At 26.2% G+C, this 23830-nt stretch overlaps 1 protein-coding gene and 1 long non-coding RNA gene across 2 annotated transcripts in view; both read right to left on the reverse strand.

The window, feature by feature from the left end:
* LOC107162210 (uncharacterized) overlaps positions 1-23830 on the reverse strand; it is a 428784-nt gene that overhangs the window by 22550 nt on the left and 382404 nt on the right. The window contains exons 4-5 of the mRNA XM_089217794.1: positions 14861-14913; positions 12879-12972 (exon numbers count right to left, since the gene is read on the reverse strand). Coding sequence (XP_089073920.1) covers positions 12879-12972; positions 14861-14913 — 147 coding nt within the window. The remainder of the gene's footprint in view (positions 1-12878; positions 12973-14860; positions 14914-23830) is intronic.
* LOC149060905 (uncharacterized) lies at positions 22188-22934 on the reverse strand. Its single transcript, XR_016189872.1, has 2 exons — positions 22831-22934; positions 22188-22495 (listed from the first exon to the last, which is right to left on the reverse strand). It is a non-coding gene; the product is annotated as an uncharacterized LOC149060905 (long non-coding RNA).

Here is a 23830-nt window from a genome sequence, read left to right on the forward strand (position 1 = left end):
TTAAATATTTTTAATAAACAATGCATCTATTCGAAAAACCTAACAATACAATATAATACCTAACAAATAATATTTGAAATAGCTTTTATAGGTGCATTTATTATATATTATTTTATATTATTATTATAATTTATTATATATTACTTATATTATTACTCTGTGGTGTAGTTACAGTACACAATAATGTTGTTTTCACGTATTACTATCATGTTTCTTGAGTTATAAATTATCATTATGTTTTTCTATATTATCACTATTTAAGCAATATCATAATCAAAATAACAGTTAAATATATGTGTTTGGGTTTTAACAAATTTTTTATAGACTTAAATTAAAAAAAAAAAAAGTACTATTATAATATTAACTTTCATAATGCACCAGGCAAATAAAAATAACCAAACAATATAAAATTATAGTAGAGATATATACCTAGATCAATTCAAGCGATAAGTTTATAAGTTTTTCAGATATAATTATACGATGCATTAAATATAGGTTTAAAATCATCATAATAACATACAACTAACACCTTACAATATGAAAACGGATTATGAGTTATACAAATAATGTGATGGATGTATAGTTTATTATTTCAACAACAAAACGCAACGTTATTAAATTCATATACCATATAAAAATGTTCTTTCATGATATTGAAAAATATTACTTATTTAATAGAATGTGTAGATATATTTTATAAGTTTTCAACTGTGTAATATCTAAATATAGTGTATCATTTTTTGAATTTCTGTTAATGTATTTAAATGAAAATAATATATCCTAGTATCGTTTAAGGTCTCGCGAATGTCGTGAACTTTAAAACACTCGTTCGTACATCAATAAAAAAATTACCTCTACACGGTCAGATACTCAATATCACATAATAATATAATATTATACAGCTATGTGTACATCCAATGTTCGGTATCGGCCAGATAAATGGTTTCAGTCTGTTTATAAAGTGTGTATATATATATATTATATATATAAAAAAATATAGAAAGCACAAAAAGCCAACGATTTAGATAAGTCAAATGCTCTGAATGTTGTACACCATAGTGAGCATACAAACACGTTTCGCTCCGCAGGCTAATGCTATTTTAAATACGAATACCAGCATATTTGGTATTTGGTATTGTTACGACATATAGGAATATACTTCATACGTTATACTTTGAGAAAAATTATTTTCATTCATCTCTACACCCACTTTGTTGGCCCTCTCAAGTAAATCGAAAATACACCACTTCCGTTTTTTGTTTTTTTTTTTATTGGACTCTACACTTTAAACAAAGAGAATACAAATCGAAGTATTACAGAAGATTGGCCCAGTAATTAATCGTTTATCTTGAACCTATAACTTCCAATGAGAAGTTGGTACTAATCAATATAATATTATGACACGATGAATTTAAAACAGTTCATTGCGTGCATTTCGTAAATGTGAAATTTGGGTGATGAAATTATTTTATTAAAAAAATATTGAATAAGCAATAAATTATATAAGTAGTATATGTAATATTAATTGTATAATAATATTTCGTTCGGGAAAAAATTATCAAACATAAAATAAGGCGTTATATTGGTGAATCTCGGTTTTAGTGTATCTATACCTTAGTTCACGGACTAATCAGCATCATTGTACTTCGCTTTGTTACTAATTCTAACGATACGAATTAGATATAGCTTTGGTATATTTTCAAACCTGGTACAAATTAATCTCTAAACTTTTCTGATATCTCTAAAAGCAATCTTTGAAACTTTAATCAAAATCGTTCTAGTAGATTCTAAGTCCAGAAGATGCATTTGTTGTGCATTGAATAACAAACAATAGATTTCCTAAATATTATTTCATTTTATTTAAGAAAAATTTCATAGTAACAACACATGACAGTTTTGCTAGTTTTTATCAATTATTATTTTTATGTCGGTGACGATCAATGGCAACCTCGAATAAATAAACGAAAAAATAACTAATAATTGTAATTTCTGTGAGCAAATAACATTAACCAATAACTCACTTTTCATTATACAAATTAATAAAAATGATTTTTATACCATTTATATCCTACACTGCAGCGATAAGAAATAATAAAATGTATAATAACTATAATAGTAAATAATGATAATACCCATTACATTTCTTATAATAATATAATATTATTGATATTGATATCTATATAAAAAAGTTATATTAACGTAGTAGTATATTTTTATCGCTAAAATTTCTACACGAGAACCTATTATATGGACAACATCGTATTTACATTAAAGTATGTGCCGAAACGTACCTAATAAATCAGTCGAATTGTCAACTACTTTTTAATTGTAAATATGTCAAAATTTATATTTTAGTTTTAATTTCAAATGAAAAATAAAAAAATTATAGCAAATAGCCTTAGCATATGCATTCTGTAAATCTCTTAAATAATTATAAAAATTATCATCAACGTCAAAATGTACTATTCTTTTCGTAATACTCAATGTAAAATTAATTAATTTTACAGCAATGTCAAAAAATATATCATAAAATGAACCGGATATAGTTTGACACAATAGGATATATGACAATGACAGTATTCAAATTAAACATAATATCCATTACAGTGACCACCCATTTTATAGCAGAGTGGTACCTAACTCTTTGCATACCTTTAAAAAAAATAATGGGATTTTCTTTTTGTTGAAAATATTAATATATTTATTGTTTCTTGAAAACTTTGAACTTCAATTATTTATAAAATATAATATGAAAAATCCGATTTTTGCTTAATCTACCTGTAATTTTTTTTTTTTAAAGTTTCAAATATGTGGATTCTTACAAATCTGGTCATTTTTACTAAATATTAAATCACAAAAAAACAGCGTACGCAATTCGACTCATAGATGATGAATTTTCACACGAAATTCGGAAACACCGAATATATATAATCATAATATTTACAGCGACCATCCGATACGGCCAAAATATAATGCATGTCGTTAAATTCGTCGTGGCTGAGTACGACTATAATAATGTTATATGACGTGTCGAGTGGTATTTTTCCATCCATTCTCTGACCGTGCCACCCAACCACCGTTGTGATCGTCTAACCCACACGGGTACATTAAAGCCTACACTCAGTTTACCACTCTCCGAAGTGATAAACGTGGCTGTCCTTTTTTTTTTTTTATTGGTCCACCCCTTGGCATAATAGCAGCGGGGGGAGGGAATTGGTAAGCTCTGGAAAACTCTACCACTAGAAGTTTATTCATATATAATATATATGTATATGACCACCCCGATACTTTACTGCACACATATGCCGCAATATACTATAATTGCTCGGCTGCCTACCCATTTTGTAGACGGTGGTTTTACGAGCTCGACTTCACACGCGCGTGGTGGTCACAAAAACGGCTCCAAACACGATAACGACCGCATTAAAAGTCGTTTCGGCAGCTCAGCGCGATGAAGAGTCCGGATGAAATCGCCGAACCGTGTTTTACCGCCTTTTAAGATTTTTTTCCTACGTGACTTTTTACCGCAATATATATATATAATATATATGTTATATTATTTACTCGGATGACATAATAAAGAAACGTGACATCTAAAGGCCTGTAAGATTACTGTAACACTGCGCACAGAAAAGCGATCTCATAATAATATTATTATATGACAGAAGCACACCGACACGCGACAGCTCAGCAGGACACATCAGACACCCATCGCTGTGGTTATTAATAATTGTGTAGTGTTTACTAGTTGGTGGGCTTTGTTTTGGTGACCATTCAGGTGAACTGCCGAGGCTACAAAATTTTTGAGAATATTCAAAATTACTATAACCGACAGTCTTTCCAGTAAATGAAAATCATTTCGATAACATTAACAGCAGTATATACTATATATAGCTAGAGATAGTAATAATAATTTGAATTCAATAAGTAATAACCTGCATTTGCAATTTTAACATTATACCTATATAATTTATATCTGGACCCAAACTTGATTCAAACTTACTTCTAATTTATCTTAAGCTCAGTTAGCACAAAAAGAAAAAAAATTAATACGTCTATTGCAATAGATAATCAACCAAATTACTTGGACGTCATAACAATGCTCTAATTTTCCAATAACTGACGTCATTTTGTAATGATCTTAAATCATACTCGGATTACTCTCATGATAGTAATAAGACAAATTCATAGAGGGAAGTGGAAACTAAACTAATTAATGCTTCCTTTTTGTTTACAATATTACTATGGAATGAAGACGAATTACAACAGCTAAAGTAGTAATGACATTTTTTACCTCATCAATAAATATCGACAAACTAGATCACTCATATTATTTCTACCAAAAATAACTAATATCAACTTCGAATTCCGATTTTTACAATAAAAATAAAATACTCACTTTTTACATTGAAATGCAAAATACAAAAATCTTACTTACATAATACTACCTAAAAATACCAAACTAAAAATAAATCTTTTATATATAACAATCTCATTAGGATATTTTCTTCCAGACCAATAAATAACCAAACAAAAACAACAGACATAAATTACAAACGTTTATTCAAACTCTTGGTAATCTCTTTATAATAGGTGTGGTAACTATAATTTAATACCTATACCAAGAATACTAAATTGGATATGCATTTAATAAGATGCATTATAATAGTTAACACAAGGGTCAGATTATTATTTCATAGTTCGATTCTAAAAATCAAGTTTTCTTTAATATATCTGCCCATCTTATACCAAATACATTTAATATTTGCACTCCGACATAGTACAGCTTTGCAGCCCGTTTAGTATAAAAATATAATTTACATAATACCTATATCTTGTACTGAATAAGAGGAACCAGTAACCAACAAGCATGATCTGTCTTTTCACGATTTAAACGTGAATAGGGCCGATTAAAAGTAAAAGTGCTATGATTTTATTTATACTCCCAGGTGAACCAACTTGGTCGGTCTACTCGTCTAAACAGATACACCAACATACTAGATTTTTATTATATTATTAATACTAACATTAAAACATCAGTAACATCTATTATATATAATATAGTAACCTGTATAGAGTATAGACTAAGTCAAAGTAATTAATAAAGATTATGTAAAAACTTAAATCAACTATTAAGTGACCAGTTCTTCGGTCTTCCATACTATTAATTTAAGCATTTCCTTGGTGAATGACATCACTGTGTAGTGTGTACAATGTGTAAAATCACATCAAGCAAAAACTAAAACAATAAAACTCTCATCATCATGTACTTCATATTATTTTAAAATTAAACATAACAATCAACTATAAAATACTTAGACCAGAGCACAGGGAGGATCTTATATTGTTATTCTGTATAACTAATTTAGAGGTAGTTATAGCATTGGCGCTCCAGTGATTTCGAGTAAAATCAGTATGCTAACTATTATCGACAAGTTTGTTATTTTATGGGTGTACTACGATTCATTAAACTATAATTTGTAATGTAAAATTATCTTATCATTTTGATACGACTTATGTAATTATTACATGATAAATAATCCAAAAATAAAATATTATGAGCCATAAACGAAGGTGGGGAGGGGGTTTCTTTTGAGTGTCATAGTTTGCTTGGCGATGACTTCAAATTCTTTTTGAATCATTAACGCTAGAGCATTTTTCGGTTAATTTCAAAATACCACGTGTGTTTTTATTGGTTTTTGGTATCAACTTCACGACGTATAACAACTAACAATTTAACTAACAATTTATTATCAAAATGAAACAACAGTTGTAATAGGTGCCTAAAGTATTATCCCCAAAACGTATTGGAGAAGGGAGACATATTATATAGTTGTATGCCTCTAATTGACATCATGACTCAGGAGAATACATATTTTGGTATACCTACATAATTATATGTATCTTTTTCGTAATTTTATGATTTTACTGAACCTGAAATCTTTAAACCTGTCGACGGTATCAACGCGGATCGTGTTTATAATATTATATGAAAATAAATGGTTTTGTGCATTTTTTTTTTTGGTGTACAGTGAATTTTATTCGTTAGCTTGTTTCTTTTATCTGTTCACCGAAGACCATAACATTTTTTCCATTACCATAGTATTTTCGTATAGATATTGAAGAAATCTCCTTTTAAGGCTTCGAGATTTAGTCACAAAATGCTCATAGTCCGATAAATTACGAAAATTCCCCGTCTGAATACTATTCAAAAACTATTATAATACTTATTTGCATGCATAAAAAATTAATATTTTCTTAAAATAAAAATATCTTTAAATATTTCGTTTTTTTCACAATTTGTAGGCTGATTTTAGTTAAACATTTTATAATTATAAAGATTCGAATATATATCTCATTATTGGAATGGCAATGTAATGAAAATATTTTATTGACTGTTTCAATTAGTTTATTGTATGTACATATATATTTTAAAATAAATCGTACTTTTAATGATGTAATTTATTATACCTATACAAGTAAAGCGTATAATGTGTAATTAGGCATAAATAACGGGTTCTTTACCATTTATTTTCTTGATGATCCAGACGTTAAATACTTAATTCTATTTAATTATAAAGTTATAATAATTTTATATTCTGTTAATAATAATTTTGCATTCTTATACCGTTGTATCTAGAGAATATCGTTTTCGAAAATCCTAACAATTTTTGTCAGACAAAAATATCAGAAATACAAGATCATTTTCTTATGAATGTCGCAAAACACTTATTTATCATAATAATGTACTTACCTTTGTACTCGTACAAAAGCATTCTATGTTATTGTGTATCATAAATTATTATTATTTGGTACTATTGTTATTAATTTACTAACTAGAGTAATAAACGTGAATTTTAAATATTCTGAGTTCCAATGTATATTACCTTAAATATTTAATGAAATATAAGATTTTTAAAATATAAGCGATTGTTATTATCTCGGAAATACTTTTAATCCGAATTTCGGAGATGCAATTATTCAGTTAATTACGTAATAAAATATATACATATATACATATATACTCGTATATATATATATATTAATAGGTACTAAACCTTAGAAAAAGAATTTAAATCAAATTAATTGTGCATTTGTATAGTGTATTATTTTTATTATTGACGTTTCGAAAGCAGTACATTTGTTGTGCTTTTAAGAATAAGTCGAGGGGAGGGGAGAAGAAGTGGAGTCACTTGTCATTGAATAGGTAAATATAGTTTGTGTATTAAATTTGATAAATCATAGCATACGAAAAATAATGTTTTGGGAATATGGTAGGCTGAATTAATTTTATCCGTCAAAAATTCAACATAGTGAATCATAAGCATTTATTTTATTGGTTAAGTATCAACTACATAGGTTATTAGCTTTAATAATAGTATTATATTTTTATATTTTTTATATTATTATATATTATTGTATAATTCAATCTTTTAAACATAAAATTATGTTTTGATAGTTTGAAAATGAACCAATTGCTTTGTACAGGTTGCCAGGGATGTCAAATTCTTTACTAGCTTCATTGAAGTTTGGGCAGTGGACAATAATGTGTTTGATGGAGTAGTTTTCATAAGGATTTATTATATTGTAAATTGGTATATTATTATTTATTGATAGTTATAATCATAATAAATTGTAATTTATATTATATTTTATAATAATACTACGCACAGGTACCTATACATTTATAACACACATTATTGATATTAACTTTTGAGTTATCTGAAAAGTAAAAAGTCCCAACGATTTTTTTTGATTTTAAACAAAATAACTGACATTTTAGATTCTGAGCGGAGCGATGAATGTATTGATTTTATCATGATGTGAGTTTTTTTTTTTTGTGTCTGTCATCACGTTTTGGGGCAGTACCTCGTTCGATCAGATCAGAAAGTGAATCTAGTTGGTACTTTGGGGGGTCAAAAGTAAAAAATTCTTAATACTTTTCTAAATAATTGAGAAAAACAAACTAAAAATTAAGGGAAAAACGGGAAATTTTACGCACACTCATTTTTCGACAAAATCGATTTTGGAACAAATGACCATAGATACACGAAATTTTCACAGAATGTTTATAGAAGTATATTCTATCCACGATGCAATTTTCAAAAATTTTCGGCTTAAGTTGAACTATTTATAGGCATTTGAAATTATAATGTTTTAAAATACGAATAAAATATAATGCATTTACTGGTAAATGGTTTGGGCTTATACACTATCACTTATCAACAAGTGATAAAATTGGTTAAGTTAATAGCGAAGTGGATACATTTTTCATTAAAACTATTCAATGTTCTTCTTTTTTTTGCGGGGCGGATGGGGTTTAGTGGGTGAAAAATATGATAATTTTTTTATTAGGTATATCTAAAACAATATGAGTATTTTAATGACAATTTACTAATTACACAAACGCTTACAGACAAATAATATTTAAGTTCGAGTATAATACTTTTAATAAAACTTGTGCTGTAATATTGGATGAATTAGATTATCAGAGTTAAAAGTTATGGTCTTAGTGGAGTTAAAACGATATATTTGTCCCTCTATAAAATGTCAGGGGAAATTGTCTTCCCCCTTGCCACGCTCTTAATTACGCCTGTCGTGTTTAAGTCTAATAGTATAATTAAAAATAAAACGTATGATTTAAAATAACGTAACATTGCATAGTGGTAAACCACGCTAATTTACCAAACTAAAAAAAATTGTGTACAAATATAAATGTAATAAATGTTATGTAAATTTAATCTAATTTTTACTTAAATAATATATTGCCATTTAATAAACAGGCAGTTGATGCTTTCAAAGTTAATAACAATAAAAAAAACTTATGAGGAGTTTCGTATTAAATTTTTAAATCTTAGATATAAAAATAATTTTTTTATGAATTTCTAAGTCAAAATAATTTTCAAAAATTCTAATATAATATATTATATTAAGTAAAAATGTCATGCATCTACAGTAATTTTTTTTACAGTAACATTAAAAATCGAAATCTATTTTATTGTAAACCAATTTCACGAAAAAATCCTGTTTTCCCGCTACTTTTTAACACTATTGAGAATTTAAAATGTAGACTACCCGAATGCACCATTTAGATCCACTTTTCTGCCAGAAAAGATGCTGAAGTTGAAACATTATTTCAACTCTCGGAACTCAACGTGTACACAGACACAAAAGTAAAAAAAAAAAAAGAACACACACATCATTGTAAAATCAATATATTCATTGATCCGCTCAGGATCTAAAATATTTATTATTTAAACTCGATAGACCAACCTTTATAAATAATCTGTAACGACATTACATTAACTTACTATAAAGTAGTATTATACCACACTATACTACTGTATTATGTGGTATTATACAGTAGTAATATGGGATTAGCGATGAATACATCATATACGTGATGATACTTTGAAAATAATTTTTAATAGATACGTAAGTAATACATCATAATATTATGTCTACTTAATTTTCGAGTTTTTTTTCAAATATTTTGAATATATACGACGTATAGTTAATAAAATAAATTTCGATTATCCACTGAATCTACAACAAAAGTCTACAGATAATACTGTTGTATGTATTGTATAAAATTGTTTTAAACTCTAAACAATGGATTCAAACGTTATTAAAATAATGACGACATAGTCATTTACGACGGTGAGCAACTTAATGAATGTCTTGAACTAAATCATTGGTTTAGAACATGCAGATTTAACTATTTGTTTGTCAAGTGTTTATTAGGAAGTTATTCTCTTGTTTAACTTTGTCTTATAATTAATATGGAACAAATAAGAAGCGATTCGTTTTATACAATGCTCTAAGCACTTAAAGGCCAAAATAAATATTAACAAGATATCATCATTAAATATATAATTTCTATATTAAGTTTTGATATATTTTAATTTTTGAATGCACTCATGATGTACTTATATAAAAATCTGATAAGTTACTAGGATCAAAATCTTATTATCAAACTGCCACCAACACAATACACATAAGACGTTAAAGTTTACCCAGAAGTTTATTTTTATCAATAATACAATTGAAAATGTATGTATTATATATTAGTTATAATGTGATTAATTAATGATAAAAGAAATTTGTATTTATAATTCATCACCCATGACCTATATTATTATAATACATTAATACCATATTATATTCCTAATTGTACCAACTTATAATATTATGTATTTTTATAATCACATAATATTGTTAATTGTTATGCATGAAGTGGTATCAATTTAAAATGCTAACAAAAACGTTGAAAAACTTTTATAGCATAGAAATCGATGGTTATTTTAAATGTCTAAGCCATCTTTGGCTCCAGGAAATGCAGTTTTTTATATACTTTTTTCGATCATTGATGAATTTAAAACAGTACGAAATGAGTTAAGAAAAATATTATAAATATAGTTTTACTGTTTTCACAAGTTAAAATAGTTGGTATTTTTTCCAGTGTAGTAATATAATACTTCTATATTTAATTATACGTTCTAGTAAATTCCTCTCTGCAAAAAACATATAATATTATAGCAAATGTTTGTTCAGTAATCAGAATTTTGTAAATTAAGTTGTTTTTGCAATATCTATCCTAATATATTATAAAAGTTATCATCATATAAGTAGGTACTGTACCAAAGAATCCTATTAAATAATATATTTTTTTATTCAATATAACGAAAAACCGTCATTTGCATGCTCGAAAGTTGTAATACTTGTATAGCCGTATGTCAAACACAGCCTTTTCATTGTTCAAAATATAAGATTATACAATACGTTTTTATACGACTAATGGTATATTATATTGATTAGTTTGTAGTTTGTATACTTAATATATTTTTGCTTAAATAGGTAATATTTTTACTAACTAATAATAAAATATGACATGAATATTGTGCTGTTAAAATATAAAAATTTGAACTAATAATATTTGCATATTATATACCTAGCTTAGAAATTTATAATTCGATATATTCATATCTATTTCTTGAACAAAATACGGCTACGCAAGCCTATATTATCGTAATATTCAAGCTTAATAGTTGGTATTTTGAAATGAGTGATGTGATAGTGCGTTTAAGACAAGTGGGCTTCTAATTTATACAATAGTTATAATATCCGGCCGATGTCATCCAACTTTTGACTTTCCTATATTTAATTACTAATACTTAGATATAATTAATTTATAATTTTCAAGAGGTCGTAGCCTTTACTCAGGTAACTCTCACTATAATATTTTAATATTTACATATAACTATATCAAGTGACAAGTACCTACTTAATATTTTTTTATTAGTTTCGTAATTTAATTATTATATATATTTATTTTATTCTAAACAGAAGCTGATGTATAGTTGTGTAGATATTATTTTGTCTCTAATATATTATTATATTCTATTGGATTTAATCTTTAAATTATATCAATTAATTTTCAAAGGCATATTATAATTAATAATTCGGGAAATAATTTAATTTAGTAAAAAGTATAAAATCATGAAAATACATAAAATTATATTTAATATTACATTAGATCAAGTAAATTTCATGATTCTTCTACCGAATTCCAAGCCACACGAATATTTTGTAGAATTTTATTTCCAAAAAGTAAAAAAGTACCCGAGAAAAAAAATATACTGCTGGAAAACATATAATTTTCGTTTCAAATCTAGAAACCTGGGACGTAACACTTTTTTTTAACGATCTTATTTATGAAATATTATAAAACCGTTGAACAAGTCACGTGTTGTGTATTGAATACTTTCCACTGCAATCCTCCTAAGTGCTTTTATGTGAATAGACGTTAAGATGGACGAAGCTGCTGATGAAATAAGGGGGAAATCTGTGTTTTTCATTTTGAGATTATTCAAAAGCCAGTACATTATAATGAAGGGTTAGGGTTGTTCTCATTTTTATCCGTGGAATATACGTTAATTGATGTGGTATAAAATAAAAAACAAAACCCATTTGTTGAATTTTAGTCATCGTTTTAAAATATGCATTCATATTATGTTTGAACTGCGCTGGATTGAATTAAAGTCAGTCATAACTCATATACAGTATTCTCTTTTATATACAATCACTATTTGTCTTTAATAATTAATCATCATTTTCGTAAAATAGTAAAATATGCTGTATATTTTTATTTATATTAATAGATGACGATAAACAAATAGATTTATTTAACATTAAACGGCATCATACATATAAACAAGGTTTCAACAACGAATTTCTATAGATCAACCATAAATAGTTTAGTTTTTTTTTTTAAACCTTTCGAATTAACAATGTTTTTAATTACCATCTTCCAGAATAAAATAGGAATCAAACAATTTTCCTGGCACGATTCCTGTCAGAACTTATTAGGTAACTATAATTAAATAAAATATATAGAAATTTAATAAATGCTTAAGTTAATTTATTCATTTTCAATAATTAATTGATTTCCATCGAAGAAAAATATGCAATCTAAACATATAGGTTTTAAACTATTGTTCATAAATAAAATCCTTATATAATATTATCCAAAGTATCTAATATATTTTTATTTTCTTACAGATTTGAACTGAACATGTTACGGAAATGTATTATAATATCTTCTGTAATATAACCCTATTACATTTTGTTCATTCATTTAAATAAATATTTAATAACATAATTTAACTGACTTGAGTTTCAAAACTAACTAGGTAAATTACCATAATATTTTATAATATAAACATACAAAAAAATCAAAAGCTGTTAATAAACAATCGAGTGATAAATTATTAGCACATATGTATTATTTTTGTTATCCAAATAACTTTTTATACGATAACCATGCAATAGAATAGATATTTATATTACATAAAATATAGATAATTGATTATATTTACTTAAAACACGACGAATTTTATTCCATTCCGCTGGATTGTCTGCCACGCGAACCAAAAATTCCAAAAGATCATCATCCACCATGGGTGCGGGTAACTGTGAACAAAATAAAATAACAAATTTGTTACAGGAAAATTTACCACCGTAAACAATTTTTAAACCTATGATTAAGTATTTTATAAAAAGGTTGATAATTTTCATATAAATAATTCATCTTATTTAAGTAGACTAAAATGTACCTATAATAATAATAAAAATATAATAAAATATAATTCTACAAGGAACTTAAAGATTATTTTTTTATATTTATTGATCGAATGGCGGGGTTTTATTTAAGTAATCATACGAATAGAATTTTTGTACAATAAATTGAAATATGAAATCTTATAAATACCGTTGTCATATCCACTGATTCAATTTCTATTGATATACTAATTTTTTTTACGGAATTTAAAGTAGTTATATATAATGCTTATTGTACAGTAAAGTGGACTATAATATTTGTATTTTTAATAATTTTTGTGCTGTATATTAATTTTCAAATCTGATTATCTGACTTATAATAAGAAATGATTTTCTCAATTTTTGGTGAAACAATAATATGATTTTGGTTTTAATTCTGATTTTAAATTACATTTATTGTTTTAAATATGTAATTATAAAATTGAAAAGGGTTATGCCTACATTTGAACTTGATAATCACATATGTGTACATAAAAAATACAATGAAAATGTAATGTTTTTTATCTGGTCAAACGAAAATATGTGCTATAACAAATATATTATTGAAAGAATAAAATCTATCGATCATATATTTAATACAATCTTAATAGTAAAATTGAAGCAATGAATATGAAAATTTATGCATTATTTTCATGTTATGTGATATTTTATGATTAATAATTATAATTTGCCATATTTATATGTTATCACACGCATCTCAGTGAATTTTAATCAAACATTAAAATATTAAATCAATTTTATCAGTTTATCAGATTAGTATCAATAAAATGTATGTGGTTTTATAGAAATTATTATATATAATAATAATTATGTTTATGCATGTTTATAGCAAGTTTAGTTGACAATATTTATTATGTGTAATACTGTAATCCCAGTGAGATGAATTCCGATTAAAAATGTTTAAAAGGAAAACGAGAGTAGTAAAAAAAACATAAATTATAATTTTTATAATAGTAAAAATAAAATAAAAATAAATAACCGCTTAAAATAAACAGTTGTTTTAAATCACGTATCATAAATATGTCAACCAGGTAAAATAGTCCCAAGAGCCCAAAAAATATGAAGAGGGTATTATTTATATATCCTCCCTATTATCTCGACTGAAGAGTTATCGTGCTGGTTTGGCTATATTATTTGCACAGATGTCTAAATAAATAGTTTCTCAGTACTTAAAAAAAAAATCAGTTTTAGCTAAAAGTTTACCAACGGTATATTACACTATTTTTTGGTTGTGAAAAGAAAAATGTTGTTTTTTACAACCATATATATAACATAGCATTATACGTTTGTCCATAAAGTTATATGAAACCGAAACAATCTTGACAAACAAAATTGTTTAATATTTTTTCCATATTTTAATATTATTTTATTTTTATAGTAATATTGAAGCTACCATGAAACAAAGAGGCAGAGAAATATTCGTACGAGTAATACCCATTTTTCTCCACCAGACTACAATTCAATTAATAATTTTTAATCATCATCTATGTAATATTGTATAGGACAATGCACATAATAGTTCTCTGTTATATTCGTATTGTTTCTTAACAAAACGTAATGGTATTAAAATGATGAATATGCCTATAATTTTTTTTTCAACATTTTAAAAATAATATTGTCTTGTTAGAGCCTTAACTTATATGTTCAGCAACAATTATTGTTGGATATTTAAAATATAAAATATTAACGTATTATACCCTACTTAGGATATAATATTATAAAATGTTATGCTTTTACTCACTTTTTTATAAGACTTTGTGGATTGCTGTTGTTCGGACTTCAATTCATTGGAATCTGAAATAAAAACAGTCACGGCTTCAGTATATAAATATCATTTAGGTACTGAAATAATTTACACTTTACTTATTAATACAAAACTATTATAATTTAATAATATTACTATAATATCTCAGATATTATCGCATCTGAAGCAATTAAAATATTCACTGTAAATGCGAAAATGTCACACGAATACCTTGAAACGTGAACTATATACAATAAGACTTAAAAGTGTACAAAACATTTGTTAATGAAATTTTCAAAATTATCAACCATTCATAATGTTTACACTAAAAGATTTTCATTAAAATTAAACAGTCGCCGTCAGCCATATTCAAGAATTTACATACTATTAAAATACATTTAAAGTTGTCAGTTCTCGGAGAACCAAAACACGTTTAATGGCAATATTATGTTATATATTTTGATTGAGTGAAAATTGAAAATCTCATTTTCTGCCCGGGGAAATATATGGTTAATCAAATTAGTTTTGTGGGCGCAATGGTCAACTGGTTGGTTGGTCACTATATTCATTTACATGAAAAAACTTTTCAGTCAAACTTAATTGACAATAAACGATATAATATGACACTTTGATACGTTTTATCAGTGGTTTTAAATTGTGGTCTGCATACTGCTAATGGTACGCAAAATACCGTATAGTCATATAGTATATTATGGTCTACAAACAACAATTGATATTTTTACTAATACTTGGAATATATCTATTATTGTTTTATTTTTTTTTTAAATAGGAACTAAATATGCTGTGAAATGTACCTAAATTATTATTAGTACAGGTATATTATTAATTAATAAATATACACCTATGTATTGCAATTTTGAATTTGTAATTCAATTTGTATTCATTATTTTTACATGCTCAATCTATAATGCACATGAATGGTACGCAAAAATATAAGTTTGAAAATCTCTGCGTTATATTATGTATTATTGCCATGTTATTATTATTCTCCGCAGAACTGATTTCAGTTAATAATAATTAATCACGACGCGTTTTTATTCGAATTTGTGATGCATCGAATAATGCGTTTGTCGGACAGTGCACCTACCGTATATGTCACATTTTAATATGTACTAATGTATTATACCACTATATTATGTAGGTTAAATAAATTTCAATTAGCGAGGATAGACAAATATTATACGAATGAAGTGGTAAACTAATTCAGTGGTGGCACGCATGAATTTGTAGGCGCAGAGCTCAAAACTTAGTGGAGTGTTTGAGTAGGCGTAGGTGGTTAAAAAGTTGAAAATCCATAGTAAAATGTTTGTTATTAATAATTCATGGACAATGTGCATATTATTCAATATCAGTATATTTTTACTTATTTCGAGTCTGGTTGAGTGTCAAAAAAAAAAAAAAATTGCTGTGCCTCAAAAGATTTTAGTTTACACCTCCACTAGTTCTGGTCGATATGGCATTTGATATTATTTCTATTGGGAAACTACTAAAACTACTTGATATTCTTGCGAATGACTTTATATCATGGAAATATACGAACACGAATGACAAATATAATTTGTATCATAATATTATTGTATGTTATCATCAAACTATTTTTTCAGCAAAGATTTTTTTCACATTTAATTTTAATTTTCTACTTTTAATACTATTTAATAACCAATATTGATTAGTTAAAGACATTTTGATAGATAGTTCAAAAAATCAAAAATAATGACAAATTTAAATTATTTTATTTTATTTGTAATTTATCTTGCTTCTTGTTTAATATCATTTCTATTTCCTTTAATCTCTAAAAACTTTATCCAATATATCCATTCTTAGTTTTATTGATTTACATACCGGTTATCGGAAAGTTGAACATAAAAAATGTTTTTTATGTGTATCATTATAGATGATTTTATCCAATTAACTGTCAAGACTAGTAACATAAATAATTTTAAATTTATGTTTTGATCGGACGTCTCTAAAAATGTTGGCGAATTCAACACCTTTGTGCATTACACTCCCTCTTAGGATGGCCTTGTAACCGTTAAAACTTTGCGTGGGTTTTCAAATACATCAATGAGCCATATATCGACTGGCAAAGAACGAAAATGACTAAGCTACCCTATTCCAAACATACAAACTCTATTACGGTTCTATCAGAAAGACTTGCTACTGCGGTTTATATGGTTTTTGGTGTGTCTTTCTTTTCTTTTGTTTTACATAGATGGATGAATTTTAAGTGACAACATAATATCATTGTTTAAACTACTCTCTGGACGATTCAAGTCGGTAATATCTAATAGATGGTACGCTTTATTTAAAGAGTTTTTTTAGTTTTTCTTAACACTACAAAGTTGCAGTTACAGTTTTAAGACTCAACTCATCGTTGACGCAAACATAATAATAATAATGTCAGTTAGAAATTTAGTTTATCACTATCGTCTGCAGTGTTAAATCCAAATGACAACGATTTAAGTGCTTATAAAAATAGTCATGGAATTTATATTTTCAAACAATACAGTGAAGATCAACGAGAATATCATGAACGCGATAATAAAGTAGCTATAAAGTTATCGTTTTCCCTGTAGTGTATGTAATATATCAGTTGGATTTTTTTTATTTCAAGTCTTGATAACAAGCTTTAATATAATGTAAAAATATTGCTAATTTATCATCGTAATATTATACCCGACGACGTTCATCTCGTTCACATTAAATCGCCTAGAAAAATAAGAGAATCCATCGCCTATATTATATTAGATAGTAATATATGACTTGCATTTGGCCTACAATCGATTGTATAATATTATTGTATATTGACGACCGCGAATTTTACTTCAGTGTTTTAAAATATTCTTATATATAGTTATATACAACGTATTATAGGTACGGACGTCAATCCATATTATGTATACACGTCGATACATGAATATTCAGTGCTTAATATAATTGATTACATATAATAATAATAATTTTATTTGAGTGTATTACGATTGCGTGTCTTATCATACGAATAGCGTGTATATGGACAATATTTTAAAATGCCATAAACTGACATAGAATAATACACACAACATTATACGAATTTCCGTATACTGTATTATTATTATTCTATGCATATTCGACTCTATCGTTTATATTGTTTTCCGTTACCGACGTATTATGTGATATAAAATATATATGAGCGAGTCGCATGCGTATTGCGTTTGGACGGTGGCGGTGGGGCATGTATATATCTACACACACGCAGAAAGGGTTTTTATTCAATGTCTTTTTTGAATCTACGATGAGCCTGCAGTAAGGAATATTATACTCTCAGAGCTATAAATCTATCGCATATTCGCAGATACCGATGCCGTATTATATATCAATAGGACATTCACCCTCAATATTCCAGAGTTATTTAGTGACTTTCTGAGTACACATACATCCTCGCTACTATACAATTTTTATTTTCTCCTCAACCAGAATTTCCGTCTCTCGCTTCTATCAAAATACTATATATACCTGTATATATTATATAGTGCATTAAGTTGTGTGTACACTCAGAATCGTAAAAATAATATTACGACTCACTTCTATATATATAGCGTACAAGCTTATCCTGACATTGGGTAGCTCATTTGAAAGTAAACAAAATCTTTTTTTTTTTCAAAATATGTTACAATATTTTTGATAATTTACATTTTTTAAGAGTAGGCACTAGGTATGAAGTCATTAAAAACAAAAATATATTTTTTTCATCCAAACGTCTTAAATTTCATTTTACACTAAATTCATTAATGTTCACAACTATAGTGAAGTATTTTTTAGTGCATTTATTATTTAAGTGTACACTCATATATGGTATAATACTACGAAATGATGGTAGGTATATTTATTGATTACTTCGATCATCGTAACCTCAAAATACGAAAACTGCTCTTCAAAGTTCCATTATTCTAGCCTGATAAGTGTTCAAATTAAGATAGTACTGTAAATAAATCAATGTGAAAGATTTCCAATTAAAAAATTAACTGAAGAATGAAATTTTTTTAACAATTAAATGTATACAGAAATTATGTAAATTATTCATTCTATTGTTACTTTTATTTGGTTATACATAATTACAGAGTTTAAAAATTTTAAATATCATAAAAAGTATGAATATGATATTCAATTAATCCTTTATTAAAACTTACGAACCTAATATTTTATGACCAATGTATTCTTAACAGATTGGACTGGATAACGGGAAAAGTGAAAAGCGATTTTTCAATAATTTTTTATTGTATTTTAAAATGAAATATTGACAGGCATTTTGCGTATTGATATCATCTTAAATCTTAATGATTGCGATATGATGTTATATTTTCTTCGGTAAAGGTACATTATTATACCAAAATGTGCGTAGGCTCGTATACACTCGAAAATATTGGAGACGTATTTCAAATCTCATTATTTACATATTAAGTCGATATTTTCCGTTGAGATTCTTTTACAACCAAGTATCAAAATGTCAAAATGACTTACACTTATACATGTTATATAATATACAATGTTTCAGTGAGTATTATTCGGCTTTTTTCGTTCTCGACAATTTAACGTTTGTATTTTTATGAACCGATGTTTACCGTTAGTTGTACTTGTGTGAAAAAAATAAAATAAAAAATAGTGCTGGTTATGTATGTACTTCCATAAGCATTGACTTATATTCACACCTCGTATGCGCATTGTACGCCTTTGCATCGCCCGCAATACGTGTTCCATATATAATACAATATATAAATAATAATCATTCAAATAACCACTTTAAAAAGCTGTATTCATGTACACATAAACGTACATAGTTCTACACATAAAACAGAAATTTGACTTAACGATAAACCATTTATCAGCCTTTGTTGTAGCTGTTGTTTTCAAAATGTATTCATATTTTATAGTGTAACTTCAGACGATTCTTTTTGATCATGCCATCGATTCATTACATTGACATGGAGACAATATTAATTCGATTAACTGCGATACATAGCTGTGCACATGCGGTAGACGATACGTTTAACGGTAAACACTTTTCAGAAGAAAAGTATTAACGTATTGGAAAATATTGTTATTACAATATTATGTAACACTGACTGCATCCCTGACGAACTGCAAAGTCAAACTCATATCGGTTTATTCGTAAAATGTTTTAATTTAAATGAGGTGATGTGACAATTTATTAGTATAATATCGAATTCTATCAAATAGAAACACAACATTTAACAATTTAAGCCAGAAAATGTAGAACTATATGTTATCATAATTATTATTAATATTTGACATATATTATAATCACCTTTATATACATCTTTACGCATAATATTATTATTCTACAACATTAATTAACTGTCTAAATAACATAACACAAATTAACGAGATTTAAGAATACATATTTGAAATTGTGTTATGTTCAACTTATTTTTTGACGTTACCATTTTTGTTTTGAAATCGGTTATATTATGGTGTTTTATGTTTAAATGTTTAAACACAAGATTTAATTTTAACATAGCTATTTTTCGATTATAGTAAAACGAAATCGATGGTTTATTATTTAAATAAGACGTCATGGATTAGCTGCTTGCTTAAGATTTATATCAGTAAGGCACTAACATAATGTCTGACAATATTTCCAACGAGTAGCCAATCAGTTATAACTTTCAACTTATGAGTATTAAATGTGTGATGAGCGGACTTGTTTAACACCCAGCAAAATGTATTTATATATTTGATATTATGATAAACTCGTATATTAAGTGTATATTGTACAGTGTACATGATTAGTACAACTTGATTTATTTTATAAGTTTTATAGCTAACGAATAACAACATTGCTCTTCAATATTAAATATTTAATTTTTCTCGATCTCCAGTAAACTTTCGTTAAAGCGTTTTTCAATAATTAATCCAAACAAAGTATCTATTTATATTTTTGTCGAAAATGTTTGTCTAATGTGTTCATAATACCATGGTATGATCCAAAAGTTTTTTTTTATTTGTTTGTTGATAATTTGTTCAAACACAAAATATAATTATTTTTTGACTTTAATATTAGAATGTGTTAACTATTTATCGCTGAAGTAAAATTTTAAAATTTGTGTTTTGTACATAAAATCATTATGTTTTCAATCACAGTTGGAAATAACTTCAACTAAAATTAACGTTGTAATTTTTAAAAGTAAACATTAGATGCATCTAAATCAATATTCAATACATAGTATTCATGAATACTATGTATTGAATAGATACCTAAAGTCCTAAAACCATTTTATAAAACACTTATATTTTAGAAAATATAAAATAGTTATCATTTTATATTTTATATTCTTAGTGGAATGATAAACAATGATGTGCGTATTTTTTTATTTTTTTGAGCAGGAACATGACAAGAAAAAAAATGATTCAATTTTAAATTTAATTTATTGTTTTTGATAGGAAATTGCATCTAGTTAGTACTTTTAAAAAGTAAAAGTTGAAAATACGCAGTACTGTTTAAAATAATATGGAAAACAATACACAATTAATAAAAAGCAGGAACTCAATAAACTAAATAGTAGGTATTTTTTTGAAATAACTTAAAAAATATTAACCGTAGATAATTTAAATACTCGATATAGTATGCTTATATAATCATTTTTTACATATGGTGTGATTTAAAAATAATTGTGTTTTTTTATAGATATATGATATTTGAAATAATATTACATTTTTTCATATAACATCGATAAAATTTTTGACTGAAACGAAAAGTTTGAAAGTGTATCCAATATTCATTTTAAATTATTATAATAGGAATTTAAAAATAATAATGATTTTCTCATAGAATTTTATGTATATCTAGATATAATATTCATAAAAATCACGAAACTCGCAAATTATTGTGCAGTCAAAAACTATAATTAAATGTTTAATTGTTATTAAAATTTTCAAAAATGATTTCTAATAAATAGTTGTTATTTATCAAAAAATCAAACCAATTTATGAACATGCATTTTGTTTGATATTTTGAGTTCAAATTCAGACGAAGTGAAATTGGTATTTAAACAAAAAACAACAATTTTACTTAGGTATTTTGATGTACCTATTTGAAAAATTAATGGGTACTTGATAACTTTTAAAATGTATTATTATATTTTTTACATAATTTAATTTACAAACTAAATGTTTTCGGTAAAATTGAAATCAAATTGTATTATTAATAGTAAAATGATTTACCTTAATAATAATATAATATCATAAATTATACTGATTAATATAAACTGACAGACAGTCTTCGATTAGAATTGTTGTCATACTTGTATACAATGGACTAATGGCACTATTCTTTTCAGTTATATTAATCTCTTCTTTACTTTCATTGTCATGTTCTTTTTTTTTTATTGTCAACTTCGCCCATACTTAGATCTTCAATATTTTTATTTCCACTATTTTCTTCACTGTCATCAGTATCATTATCATTAATAACATTTTCTTGACTATTTTGTTGACAAAATTTCAGTAAACTACCTTTTTGTTTAACTAAATCTTTCTCCCGTGCTAGTCTTTTCTTTAAATATTGTGAACCTGATAATCGTTTACGCTTTTTTATGTCATCGGCCATAATATCTGAATAAATAATTAATTAATTAATATTATTTTATTTTTTAATTATTTAACATAAATTCCATACAACAACGGACAAGAAAAACTAATTATATAACAGTATTACATAGTTAATTAACCACTAGTTAACAAAAAGTCTATTATTTGGTCTTTTTGCATTTTTAAAATAATTACAAATACAATAAATATCAGATAGAAGATGTTATGATATTATGATTGAACTGTCGGGCGGCAGTTTCACTATAACGGTGACCGTATACTATTGAATCATTTACGCGCTATAGGTACCAATAATGATTAACAGTAAATTAAAAATATATTATATTTATATTACTTACCTATTGTGTAATGAAGTCTTGATAGATGTATATGTCTTGATTTATAAAAAAATTATATTGTTGAGCTCAATAGAGAATGTACCTACACTACACTATACAGTGAGAGTGAATGACACACAACAGTCACCAATTGCAAAAACGTTAATAGAATTATTATCGATTAAATTGTAATGGCACAACATGCTTTGAGACGTTATCGCAATTCAGGGAAAAATTATCTATATTATTTTTATTGAATATTGTTTTGGAGTTTTATCGATCTACACAATATGTTTGTATATTGTACTTTGAAATTTGTTAAAATCTAAAATAAACGTGAAAAATAAGATATTAAATTTTTTCTTATAATATGCCGCCTCTATATAGTTATAAATTTTGCCGCCGTAGGCTTGTGCCTACATCGCCTACGCCTATAACCGGCCCTGACAATGGTCAATGATTTTACATTATTAAATTAAAATTTAGCACATTACAATTAACCTGCTTAACCTGCTGCTCATACTTGTTCACCCTTTTTAGATTTCTAGTATCATAGTATGAGTAGTATGACAGTTTGGACAGATTATAAATGACTACTTAAAAACTATGTAGAAAGTCTTATAATTTATTTAAGCTAATTTCTGTTTTATAAACTACTAAATAGACAATCATCAATGCAAACTGAACAAAAATAAATCAGAATGGTGTGTGTTTTAAGTTTTTTTTGTGCCTATCTCTCAAAAAAAGTAAAGGCTCATTACACTATTTACACAAAACTAGTTACCTACTGTAATTGTTTTTGTAGTTAAATGATGGTTTGAGATCATGGCTCATGAGAATGATATTAAACTAAAATGATTTGAAATTTTTTTCTTTCATCTATTTTCGCTTTACCTGTTGTTCCAGCTTGTTAAAAAGAAAATATTAATTAATATATCATATTTTAATTATTTTGATGTCATACACAAAAACATTATTTTTTGTGTTTGATACTTTTATACGTATATTGTACGTATATATC

Source organism: Diuraphis noxia, unplaced genomic scaffold, assembly GCF_037042655.1.
Source record: "Diuraphis noxia isolate RWA-SAM2 unplaced genomic scaffold, SU_Dnox_SAM2 contig0001, whole genome shotgun sequence".
NCBI lineage: Eukaryota > Metazoa > Arthropoda > Insecta > Hemiptera > Aphididae > Diuraphis > Diuraphis noxia.